Source organism: Monodelphis domestica, chromosome 6 (assembly GCF_027887165.1).
Source record: "Monodelphis domestica isolate mMonDom1 chromosome 6, mMonDom1.pri, whole genome shotgun sequence".
Classification (NCBI taxonomy): domain Eukaryota; kingdom Metazoa; phylum Chordata; class Mammalia; order Didelphimorphia; family Didelphidae; genus Monodelphis; species Monodelphis domestica.
This window is the reverse complement of record NC_077232.1, coordinates 269,766,073-269,778,892: the sequence shown is the minus strand read 5'-3', so window position 1 is coordinate 269,778,892 and position 12,820 is coordinate 269,766,073. Positions and strand designations below refer to the sequence as shown.

General features: G+C 36.4%; 1 protein-coding gene across 19 annotated transcripts in view; it reads left to right on the top strand.

Annotated features, from left to right (window-relative positions):
* The window catches only part of WDFY3 (WD repeat and FYVE domain containing 3), a 364,899-nt gene that overhangs the window by 236,389 nt on the left and 115,690 nt on the right, over positions 1-12,820 (top strand). For all 19 annotated transcript variants that reach the window (XM_016423066.2, XM_056803219.1, XM_056803214.1 and 16 more), the window contains 6 exons: positions 13-165; positions 421-494; positions 604-765; positions 3,437-3,531; positions 9,423-9,543; positions 9,798-10,015. In XM_016423066.2, coding sequence (XP_016278552.1) covers positions 13-165; positions 421-494; positions 604-765; positions 3,437-3,531; positions 9,423-9,543; positions 9,798-10,015 — 823 coding nt within the window. The remainder of the gene's footprint in view (positions 1-12; positions 166-420; positions 495-603; positions 766-3,436; positions 3,532-9,422; positions 9,544-9,797; positions 10,016-12,820) is intronic.

The following is a 12,820-nucleotide window of genomic DNA, read 5'->3' as shown; positions in this document are numbered from 1 at the left end:
TTTTTCTTTTAGCTGTTGGCAATGCTACTGAAAAAGAAACGTTCTCTTCTGAATAGCCATATTCTCCATCTGACTTTCTCTTTGGTGGGAACTGTTGATAGTGGACATGAGACATCCATCATTCCAAATTCAACTGCCTTCCAGGATTTGCTTTGTGATTTTGAAGTATGTATAGTTGTAATAATGCATAATTTTATCATCAGGAAATCAATTTCACTAATTATATTGATAAAATGAGGAATATCAAATTTAATAAACTTAGAGTCTTTTAGTGAATGCTGTAATAGAGACCTTTGTCCAAGGTACTGGGGAAGATCCAAAGAGTAGATTATACTTAGTCAAATTAAGGCAAATGATGGCTATGGTCTATAAACCATATAAATTTGTCTGCAATTACCACTTATTAATACTATTTTACAGGTCTGGCTTCATGCACCATATGAATTACATCTTTCATTATTTGAACACTTCATTGAACTACTCACAGAGTCCAGGTATTAGTTAATGACTGATGCTTTAAACCAAGAATTTTCAGTAGGCAAAGGAATTTTTTCATACAGAGGTAAAACTAGAACTGTTCATTAAAACTGCTTTCTTTTTCAGCGAAGCTTCAAAAAATGCTAAATTAATGAGAGAATTTCAGTTAATCCCAAAACTGCTACTTACACTTCGTGATATGTCTTTGTCCCAACCCACCATTGTTGCTATTAGTAATGTGCTGAGCTTCTTACTCCAAGGCTTCCCCAACAGCAATGACTTGCTCAGGTAATATAAACTCTTGTCTGGCTTAAAAAAAAAATGTTTTTTTGATGTGGTACTGAAATGAAACTTCTGTCAGGAAAAAGTAATAAATTATTGAATTCTTTGCTTGAAATATAAAAATTGGTTGGTATAACTTTTTCATTACCTTCTCATTCATATACTTCCAGAGTATTCTTCCTTAAACCTATCAAAGCCTCTCTTTTTTTAATTTTTTTTGGCAGGAGAGGTACAAATGATAGAGTAGCATTTTGTTTTTTTTAAGAAAGAAAAAAATTTACATACAGGAAAATTGTAAATAATTCTACTGGGGCAATGGGGGAGGGAGGGTGTGTGTATGTATGTGTGTGTGCTCACCTTCATTGGAATAAAGTATTTCTGATGAAAAAAGAAAGCTGAGGAGGAATTTTGAAATGTAGACTCAAGAGTCAAAAGAAATTTAAATGTCTTTATTTGAGTCATTGCAAAGGGTTAGCCTATATGTACCTCAAACCACACGGAGAAACAAGCCTGGACAGGAAGGCTGAGGTTAAGGGAGCGGAGAGAAGATAACACTAGGGAGGCAACAATTATGTGGAAAATAAATTTCCTCATCTCAAAGGAAAAAGGGAGGTATGGATGGGGGAAGAAAATCGAGAACTGCAGGGGTTGTCACTTGATAGATAGCTGAATATATTCTGTTCTAACTATTTTTGTGCTGGGAAAAAATGATGAAAGCATTTGGAAGAATCCTGGGTAGTATGAATTGGTGCAGAATGAAATGAATCAAAGCATTAAAAGAGTTTATACAAAGGCAACAGCATTATGTACAATAACAAATCTGAAAGACTAAAGATCTCTTATCAGTATAATTAGAGCATTTGTGTTAAGGCATGCAATATCCACATCATGGCAGAGAAGTGATGGATTCAAGGTGAAGGAGGTAGGCAATTTTAGAAATGTCCATCCTATCTCATTTTGCCTGACTCATGCTTATTTGATTCAAGGATTTTGTGTGTGTGTGCCAATAGTGGTGTTTGTTTTTCTTTCTCAGTTTTTAAGGAGACTGAGGTAATATTAGCAATAGTGATGCCTAAAAAGAAAACAGTTTTTTAAATTGCACAGTAAAGAACACAAGAAAGTTCATAAGGTGCAGAAAAGTTTTGAAAGTAAGATGGAATTTATCATATAGATTTATATAATAAACCAGTAGTGTGAAATGAAGATCTTTGAGTTTACATATACATAGATAACATTTTCTCATTTTCTACTGGGTTATGTGGAACTTAGCTTAGAGAGATGAAGGATTTATATACGTAAAATTGGAGGTATATAGTAGTGACAATAACAGGTAACATTTATTTAGCCCTTCATGGTTTATAAATGTTTTTTATATGTTATCTCATTTAATCCTCACAATAACCTTGTGATGTAGATGCTCTTATTTAGATGTCCAATTTACAGAAAGTGAGATTAAGGCTGAAAGATACCAGAGTAATATAACTAGTAATCTGAGACAGCATTTGAATTCAGATCTTCTTGACTCTAAAGCCAATATGCTATACCCCTGAGATATTTTTTAGTAAGCCTTGGGAATGGATGAAATGGTTCTGGGAGAGAGTCTAGTGTTGAGAAGATATAATGGGCATTGAGGAAAGTGGAGATTGAAAAAGACTATTATATTAGGCAAGTAAGAATTCATCATTGGATTTTGGTTTACTTTAATCGAACCTCTTTTCTTTTTTGTCATATGGATGTCTGTCTTGGAGGGGAAAGATGAAATGACAATATTGGGAAATATAGATATAGACAAAAATTATAAAGAACATTTTTTAAAAAAAGAATTTATCCTTAATCTGGGGGAAAGTAGATAGACTGGCAATAGATGGGCAAAAAAGATACTAGGTTTTAGGAGTTTGAGAAGTCCATGGATAATGAGTAAGTAGAGAAGGAAAGTATAGAAATTGGGAGAAGAGTTCTATGATGCTTGAACTTTTAACAAAATTAAAGGAAGGATTTATTGTTTTGTTTTTAAGCTGGGTTAGACCTAAATTTGTCTGTAGACAGAGAGAGGATTGTAGGAAAGAAACATAATGAAAACACACCCTCTTGTTTTCATTCTGTTTCTATCAGTGAAACAAGATGGGATAGAATCAAGGACACAGCTAGAGTGCTTAGTTTTGGCAAAAAGGTAGGGCCACATCGTTATCTGAAATCTTTGGGAAAGAAAATGAAGACAGAAAGTTCTGAGATACAAGTGATTTGGAGACAAATGGTGTCTATCTTCTCAGGGAGTGGAAGAGACATATAGTTGGATCCTTGTGGTGAAGGTTTTGTAACAACCCAGTGTGAGATAATGTAATATCAGAAATGAATTTTTTTCTTAAATTATGTACCGTAGTAAGGGATAAATTAAATTAAGAGTGGGTAAACTTAAATTCATTCATACTTCATGTGTTACAAATTTCTGGACAATTAGTACCTTTATATTTATTCTTGTATCCTTAGAACTTAAGTAGAAACAACTAATTATTGTTTGATTCCTAAGAAAACTATTCAGTGCCTTGCAACCCACAAACCCTGAATTTTCAAATAGCATTTATTAAGCACCAAATTTGTGAGTCACTGTGCTGGAAATAATCTCTTTTCTATTGTTGACATGGACATGATTCCTTATTTTCTTTTTCTATATTTGAAGGTTTGGCCAGTTCATTGCTTCCACTTTGCCAACATTTGCTGTCTGTGAGAAATTTGTAGTCATGGAAATAAACAATGAAGAAAAGCTAGACACTGGTAAGAATTCTTGGATTTGAAAAATATCAGTCGTAAGGAAGCTTTTGTAAAATGGAAAAATGATTGAACACTGTTGCTACAACAATATCACCTTACTCCTATGATGTGAAAGACATTTTTCAGTTCTTTTACAGGATCACATTGATCTTCACAACATTCTAATAAGTTAGGAATAACAAATAAGGATATCACTTGTTAAGGAAGAAAACAAGAACACAGTCCATGCTCAGAAAACAGTTAATTTTAGCCCACCCTAGATGCCAGGTCTCCTGATGAGGGACTCTTCACTATATATTTGGCTTTTTTTTTTTATCAAGTAGAAAAGCAACAAAAGAATGTAAATACTTCTATATTTACATTGATTTATAGATTTCTTATGAAATTCTCTAATAACTAACTCTTTTTGGCCTACTTATTCAGTAAGCTTCAGCAATGGGGCTGTTATCTAAGTTTCAGGTACCAGTGCAGTGGTCAGTACCATACATTGTTCTGTCTTGGTCTCATGGAAAGAGATGGCCTTTGAGCTAAGAAGACTTGTATTCAAGTCCTGTTTCTGAGCCATCCTTCCTATGTGACCCTGGGCATGTCACTTCCCTTCTGACCTCTCAGGCAAAACCTTTGCAGATCAGGTGTTGACCTGCATTATTGGAAATAGTTTCATCCTCAGAAATTTCCTGCGTGGATGACATTCATGGTCTAGTGGGGAAAGAGCATCATCTCAAATGAATGAATCATATTTGTATAAATAAAATAAATATTAATGATGATAAGAATGAGTGATTCTGTTTCATTTGTGAGCAAAGTGCGTAAACATTTATTGATTTAAAGTACCTTGAAAAGATACTTCAGAAATTTAAAAGTAGGAGGAAATTACTGAAATTACCTTTTCTTTGTTTTCTTCCCTGTCTGTTATATATTAGTAGGGAAAAGCAGTTTCGTGGGTTTGTTTTTCTGTAAATACTGTAGTGTATTTGCACATAATTTATGGGATTTCTGTCTTAGATTCCTTCACTGCAAGCCATACTGTACTGTGTTATTTCAGCTTAATTTCCACAGGGAACTTTTTAGCAAATAAAAGACATGCCATGTACCTTCAGGTAGCTTGTATGCTATTTGGGAATATACTATGCTCAGATTGGATAAAAGGAATGCAACTTAAAGGTTGCAAAACATCCTTGAGATCTTTTAGGACATCTCTTTCATTTTAGAGATAAGCAAGTGGAGCCTTTAATTTAATTGACTTGCCACAAATCATACCAGTAGAAAGTGGCAGACCTTGAACCAGATCCTCTGACTCTAGGAACAATCCTCTGTCATCAAATCCAGCACTTGTCAGAGAGTATGCTGAAATATGGCCAATGCATGTAAACATTTAAACAAAGTAGAAAAATCCCCAAATGATGCAGAATAAGTTTGAATTATTCAGCAACTCTAACCAAAGCCAATGTGATTAGAATTGGTTTTAGAGGAAAAGGGAGTGGGGCATCTAGATGGCTCAGTAGATTAAGAGCCAGGTGTAGAGATGGGAGATCCTGGATTCAAATCTGGTCTCAGACACTTCCTAACTATGTGACCCTGGACAAGTCACTTTATCCCCATTTAGTCTTTACTACTCTTCTGCCTTGGAACCAAGTACTAAGTTCTAAGACAGAAGATAAGGGTTTAAAAGAAGAAAAGGGGGAGACCTGAAAAAGCTGAACTTGAAATGTTTTAAATGGAGGATCTTTGTTATTCAGTCATGTCCAGCTCTTTATGACTCCATGGACTCTAGCATACCAGGCCCTTATAATCCTCTACTATCTCCTGAAGCCTGGCCAAGCTCATGTTCTTGGTTTCTGTGACACCATCTCATCCTATGCTGTTCCCTTTTTCTTTTGCATTCAGTCTTTCCCAGTGTCAGGGTCTTTTCCAGTGAATCCTGTCTTCAGAGCTTTGGCTTTAGTATTTGGCCTTTTAGTGAATAGTTTTTATCTCCTTGCTGTCCAGGGGACTCTCAAAATTCTTCTCCAGCACCACAGTTCAAAAGGGTTGATTCTGCTGTTCTCAGTTTTCCTCTCATAGACCAACTTTGCAGCAGTATGTTGCTTCTAGAAAAAGTCACAGCTTTGATTGTATGGACCTGTGTAAGCAAGGTGATGTCTTTGCTGTTTAAGGATGCTGTCCAGTTTTGCAGTAGCTTTCCTTCCAAAGAGCAAATGTTTTTTTATTTCATGACTGTAGTGCCACTGTCTGCAGTGATCTTTGAGCCCAAGAAGTTGACACTATTTCCATTTATTCTCCTTTTCTTTGCCACAAAGCAATAGGGTCAGTTGCCAAGACCATTGTCTTTTTTTGATGCTAAGCTTCAAATCAGCTTTGATGCTCTCTTTTTTTTTTCACTCTGATCAAAAGGCTTCTTAATTCTTCCTTTTTTGCCATCAGATAAGTATTGTCTGCTATATAATATTGTTGGTATTTCTCCCACCAACCTTAATTCCAGCTTTTGATTTTATCCAACCTGGCATTTCTCATGATGTACTTTGCATCTAAATTGAATAAAGTGACAGTATACAGCCTTGTCATACTCCTTTTCCAATCTTAAACCAATTGTTTCATGTTCAGTTCAAAATGTTGCTTCTTGGCCAACATAAAAGTTCCTAAGGAGACAAGTAAGATGATTTGTTACTTTTATTTCTTTGAGAAACGTTTGTATCACAACACATTTAATGTAGTCAATGAAGCAGAAACAGATGTTTATGCAGAGCTCTCTTGCTTTCTCCATAATCCAGTGAGTGTTGGTCTTCAGTTTCTTTTCAAAAACCAGCCTGCATTTCTAGTGATTCTTGGTTCATATGTTGCTGAACCTAGCTTGCAAAATGTTACAAATAACCTTGCTGGCAGGTCAAATGAGTGCAACTGTTCCAATAATTGGAACATTCTTTGTCATTGCCGTCTTTAGGATTGGGACAGAAATTGATTTTTCCCAATCCAGTGGCCACAGTTCAGTTTCCCAGATTTGCTGCATTTTAGCAGCATCATCCTTCTGGATCTTAAGTAGCTCAGATGGAATTCTGTCACCTCGACTAGCAATTAATAACTATTGTTAGCAATGCTTCCTAAGGCTGCTTGACTTTGTTTTCTGAAATGTCTGGCTCTAGATTAATATTCACAACATTGTGGTTATTGGTGATGTTGAGATCTTTCTCTTATAGATTTTTCTGTGTTTTCTTGTTGCCTCTTTTTAGTCTCTGGACATCTAAGTCCCTTGTCTTCCTTGTCTTCTATCTTGATCATTTTTTTCTGAAATGTTCCTTTGATATCTCAAATTTTCTTGAAACAATCTCATCTTTCCTATTGTATTATTTTTATTGGTCCTTTTACTATTTTCTTTTTCTTTGTATTACTCATTTAAGAGAATCTTATTATCTTTCCTTGCTTTTCTGTGAAATTTTTATTCAGTTGGTTATGTCATTCCCTTTCCCTTTTCTTCTTTCCTCAGCTATTTGCAAAACCTCACCAGACAGCCATTTTGCTTTCTTGCTCTTCCATCTCATATTCATAAAGGATGTTAAGTCTAAATTTTGCAGTAAAAAGTTCATGATCCTCTGAGCTGCAGTCAACTCTGGACCTTGTATTGACTGACTGTTCAGAGCCTTCTTTGGCTGAAAAGTATATAATCAATCTGATTTACATATTGACTATTTGGTGATGTCTGTATGTAGTCACCTCTTAGGTTGCTGAAAAAAAAATGTTTGCCATGAACAGCAAGTTAGCTAAACTCTAATAGTCTCTACCCTGCTTCATTTTATACTTACTCCTAGACTAAATTTGCCTGTTATTTTATTTATCTTTTAAAATTAATTACTTAGTTTATTGCATTAAAATAATTCCCCCATTACAGAAGGTATAATTTGTCAAAAAGATGTATGACTACCCCATTTCTTTCAGTTCTTTTTCTGAAGGTGGACATTTACAGTTCTTCAAACAATATTTCTTTTGCTTTTTATAATGTTCTCTTGGTTCTACTCATTTCAGTTTACATAATTTCATGTAGGTCTTTCCATGTTTTTAAAAAATGTACATGCTCATCATTTGATTTCCAACTATGTAACATCTCTTTTTGGTCTTATTTCTACAATGTTGTAGGTCTTCATAGAACTGATCAACTTTTGGCTTTTTTGGCATCTGTGGTTGGTGCAATAGACTTGTATTACTGTCATGTTGAATAGTTTGCTTTGGATTCAAACAGATATTGTTATTTTGGAGATTACATCTCAATTTTATGTTTCTTAACCTTTTTTTTTTATTGAGGCATACGCTATTTAAGGGATTTTTGCCCACAACAATAGATTAATTAAATTCATCCATTCCCTATCCATTTTAAATTCACCAACACCCAAGATGTCCATGTTTAAACTTTCCATCTCCTCTTTGGCCACATCCCATTTACCTTAGCTCAGAGATCTTATATCCCAGGTTCCTATGCAATATTGATCTTTCTAGCACTGAACTTTCTTTTCATCACCATCTGCAGCCAAGCTTCCTTTTAGTTTTGGTCCAGCTGCTTCATTAGTACTGAAACTTCTTATAGATGCCCTTTACTCTTCCCCAAAGGCATTTTAGACACCTTCCAATATGAGGACCTGATTGAGGCTGGAAACACAGTCTGGAGCAGATTGGAAAGGACTTTAAAAAGTAAACTGAGGTCTTTAAATTTGTTTCTAAAGGCAGGAAAGGAATGGTGTGCTCAGATCTCTGTTGAAGGAAATCTGGCTGTGTTCTGAAGAGACTTTAATCCAGGGAAATTAGGCTTTCACTATAATTTAGGAGGGAAGAGATGAGAATGTGAATTCAGGTGGTAGCTATCTGGAGAGAGAGAAGGGATTGAATGTGACCTGTTAGAGAGACAGAAATGGTAAGATAAGATTGGCCCAGAGTAGCCATGTGTGCTAAAGTAGAAGGAGCCATCAAAAATGATGCCACACCTACACACTGAAGAGATTGGAAGGATAATGGGTGATTTTGACAGCAAAAGGGAAGTTTGGAATAGGAAAGTGTTTGGGGAGAAAAATCATTTAAAATGTGTTAATTTTGAGTTTTTTGTAATCTCAAATAATAATGGTGTTGATGAGATAAGATTGAAACTCACAGGGAAAATTTAGGCCAGAGGGACCAAGGGTCACATATCCCTTCTTCCTCCTCCTCCTTCCCCTCCTCAACCAAAGTCCGTGCTGAGAAATAAGAACAAACCTTCTTTTCTACCTCTACAGTTCCTCATTTTTCTTTTCTTTTACTCTTGCTCGTTCTATGCCACTTCTTCTTCACCTTTTCTGATCTCTTCCATCTCTTCTTTTAATTCTTCCCTCCCATCAACTTCTATCTCTTTTCCCATTCTCTGTTCCCTTTTCACTCCTTTGCTGTCATTTTGTCTTTCTTTCCCCTTTACTTCTTTGCCCATTGATTGCTTATACATCCAGCTGTTAGTCTCATCCTTTTCCCTGTTTCACAATATTTTCTTTTCTCTCCTTGGACACAATATGGAAAAGAAGTATATTTATTCTCATTTTTACATTGTCATGGGGTTTTGTTTTGTTTTACTTCTACATGGCAAGAAGGTGATATTTCCCCTAGTGATCAGTTATCCTTTTATGAAGAAAAAAATAATTGTAATCCCAGGATTAGAATAACTAATATCATCATTTTATATCAAATCAGAGCTTAGATAATAATATTTCAGAAATAAGAGAAAAGGGAACTGATTTTACCTTAGAATTTTTGTTTCTCCCTGTTATTGGCAAAATTGTATGAAAAAGTTTTTCTAGATGAATAATTTGAAAATCTTGATATTTTAGTGCACAGAGATTGTTCTCATGGGATGTCTTACATGTGGAATTTAATGACTCTTTTCTTAGGAACTGAGGAAGATTTTGGAGTTCTTGTATCTGCTAATCTTATCCTTTTGAGAAATAGATTGTTAGATATTCTACTTAAACTAATCTACTCATCAAAGGAAAAGACAAGCATTAATATACAGTAAGTAAAACTCTTAAAATTGCATGCTGATTATTTCTTCTGTTTTTTAGCTTGATGTACTTCCAAAATTTATAGAATAAGTCAGCTAAGAATACCTAAAGAAATAACTTGCACCATCATTTCATTTTAATGAAGGTTAATTACATTTTGAGATCCTTTTTTTTTTTAAATAAAAAGGTATTGTGTGGTTTGGGGTCTTGTCTCACTAAACCCTGAAGCTAATTTTGGAATCTGATTCTCTTCCACTTGAATAGAGCATGTGAAGACCTGGTCAGGACACTGGGTTTTGACTGGCTCCTGATGTTTACTGAGGAACATTTGCACTCAACTACAGTGACTGCAGCCATGAGGATTCTGGTTGTCTTGCTGAGTAACCAATCTGTTCTCATCAAGTTTAAAGAAGGACTCAGTGGTGGAGGGTGGCTGGAGCAGACGGATTCTGTCTTGACCAATAAAATTGGCACTGTGCTAGGTATGTTACTTTTTAACTAAAAGAAGCAAGGTTTCATTTTCTCCCTGACTTTACAGACAACTCATGATTGCTGGTTCTTTGCCTCTTAAGTCTGGAACATCTCTTTAAGCTTTGTAACATCTCTCAGATTAGGCTCAAGTCATGAGGGATTCTCAGTGGTAAATCACCCATTTGGGTGATTTCCCAGCCTAGTTCAAAAACTCAGCACTTCCAGAGAGAATTAGGGTTTATGTTAATAGTTGCTCATTGAATCATTTAGTAAATTCACAGTAAAGATTTATTAAGCAGCTTCAAAGCACCAGGCAAAGTTCTAAGTATGAGGGAACAAAGAAAAGCAAAAACAGGCCTTGCCCTGAAGGAGCTAATTAAAGTCTGATTAAGAGATTGACAAAGGGCAACAGCCAAGCAACTACCAACAAAAAAGATATATATATATATATATATATATATATATATATATATATATATATATATATATATATATATATATATATATATATATATATATATATATATCTGTCTTTCTGTCTCTCGGTAGGTCTGTACACATATAAATTGGATGTAATCTCACAGGAAAGACGCTAGCATTAAGGAGGACCTAGAGAGAAGCTTCTTATAGCAGGGATGATTTTACCTAGGGCTAGAAGGAAGCTAAGAGCTAGAGACTTGGAGGGAGAGCATTCCAGGGATGGGTAATTGACTGAGAAAATGCCTGGAGTTTTGGGAATATCAAGGAGGCTGCAAAGTTAGGAATGGGACAGTTAGGGAAGGGTTTTAAAATCCAAACCAAGGATTTTATGTTTGATTCTGGAAGCAATAGCGAATCACTAGAGTTTATTGGAAGGATCTGGGCAAATCCACACTTTAGGAAAGTCTTTTTGATGGTTATGGGGAGGTGTCTTGGGACAGTCAGAAAGGCCAGTCACTATCTTTGGCAATAGTCCATGTGTGAGATGATGAAGCCCCATACCAGGGTTGGGGCTAGGCCAGAGGAGTGAAGGGGAGGAATGCACAAAAGATATGACGGTAGAATGGATAGGACTTTGCAACAGATTGAATGTGGAATGAGGTGTCAAAGATGATACCTACCCCAGGTTTGCAAGCCTGGAAGACTAAAAGTTGGTGGTGCCCTAAGTGGTAATAGGAAATTAGGAAGAGGGTAGGATTTTGGAGAAGAGCTAATGAGGTTTATTTTACAAATGTAGAGATTTCAAGATGTGAGAGATCTTATTGGAGATGTCTATGCTAGCAGGGGAAGGATTGTACCTAGAGAGAGAAGTGCAAGCATTCTCCCACACCTTCCTAAACAAGTTCAGTTTTCTTCTCCCTTTCCCAAAGAGTAGTTTAAGGCTCATGCACTTCCAGAACCCCTGACTAAGGGAAGGAATGGGCATGGTCTTTATCTGCCCTTGGTGTGTGATCCTGATGGCTTAAATGAAGGCTGAGGCTGAGTCTAGCAGGTTGGTTGCTTCCTGCACTTCGGGCCTCAGGTCCTTTCCACTTTACAAATCACAAAGAGCAAAGACTTTCCATAGTCCTTATTCCGAAGACTCTCTATCACCATCTTTTCCATGAGCACATGGCCTTAAGGATCATGAAACCCTTTTCCTCTTGGAATGGGCATTTGTGCTCCAGGCTTGAGTCTCTTAGGCAATAGTAGTTAAGCTAGAGAACTATAGTATTCTGTTGGAAAGTTTGGTTGAGTGGCTGGACTTAATTTTATTTTATTTAAAAAAAAATTCTTTTTTAAACCCTTACCTTCCATCTTGGAATCAGTACTATGTATTGGCTCCAAGGCAGAAGAGTGGTAAGGGCTAGTCAATGGGGGTTAAGTGATTTGCCCAGGGTCACACAGCTAGGAGGTGTCTGAGGCCAGATTTGAACCTAGGATCTCCCATCTGTCTCTAGGTCTGGCTCTCAATCCACTGAGCTACCAGCTGCCTCCTGGACTTAATTGTAAACTGAATTTCTCTTCACGAATTTGGGTGAAAACATGTAAATGTTTTCATTCAGAACATTGAAAACACTCATGAGCTAGGAGGCAGGCAAAGTGGATAGAGCACTAGATTTGGAGTCAGGAAGACATTAGTTCAAATCCAGTCTCTGACACTTCCTAGCTGTATGATTCTGAGAAACACCTTTCTACGTCAGTTTCCTCAACTGTAAAATGGAAATAAAAATAGCACCTTCTGCACAGGCTTATTGTGAGCATCAAACGAGATGATAATCACAGCGTCTGGCATATAGTGGGACTAAATAAATGCTTCCCCTGCTCTTCACAAACAAAAATATCATGGATACAAAGTTATATTTCTCTTTCTATTCTCACCAGTACAACTAATTTATGCCCAGTCATTATTTTTGGTTTCTTAATTTGAATTTCCATGGAGAAAGCAAGGTAGAGTAAGAAGTTTTATAAAGCAAGCATACCCTCTGTGCCAGGCATTGTGCTAAATTCTAGGGACCCAGAAACAAGCAGAAAGAGAGACAGGCTCTTCCCACATCAGCTTACATCCTAATGTGTTAGGACCATATACCAAAGAAACCAGATTAAGTCAGAGGCAGAGCCTGGAAGGGAAGGGAGTCACTCACCTGGGGGAGAAGGGTTCCAAAGGGGCAGCACAGGGTTAAACTAGGGTGAAAAGGCTGGTGAGGCCTGGTGGTGGAATCGAGAGAGTCAGAGCCTGAGCCAGACTGGGGAAATATAGCAGCCAAAACTGATGTTTCTCTGCCCAAAAATTTCATGATATTTTCAGAATGTAAACTGAGCATTTGAGTGAATGTTAAAGAACATGTCTGAAGTTA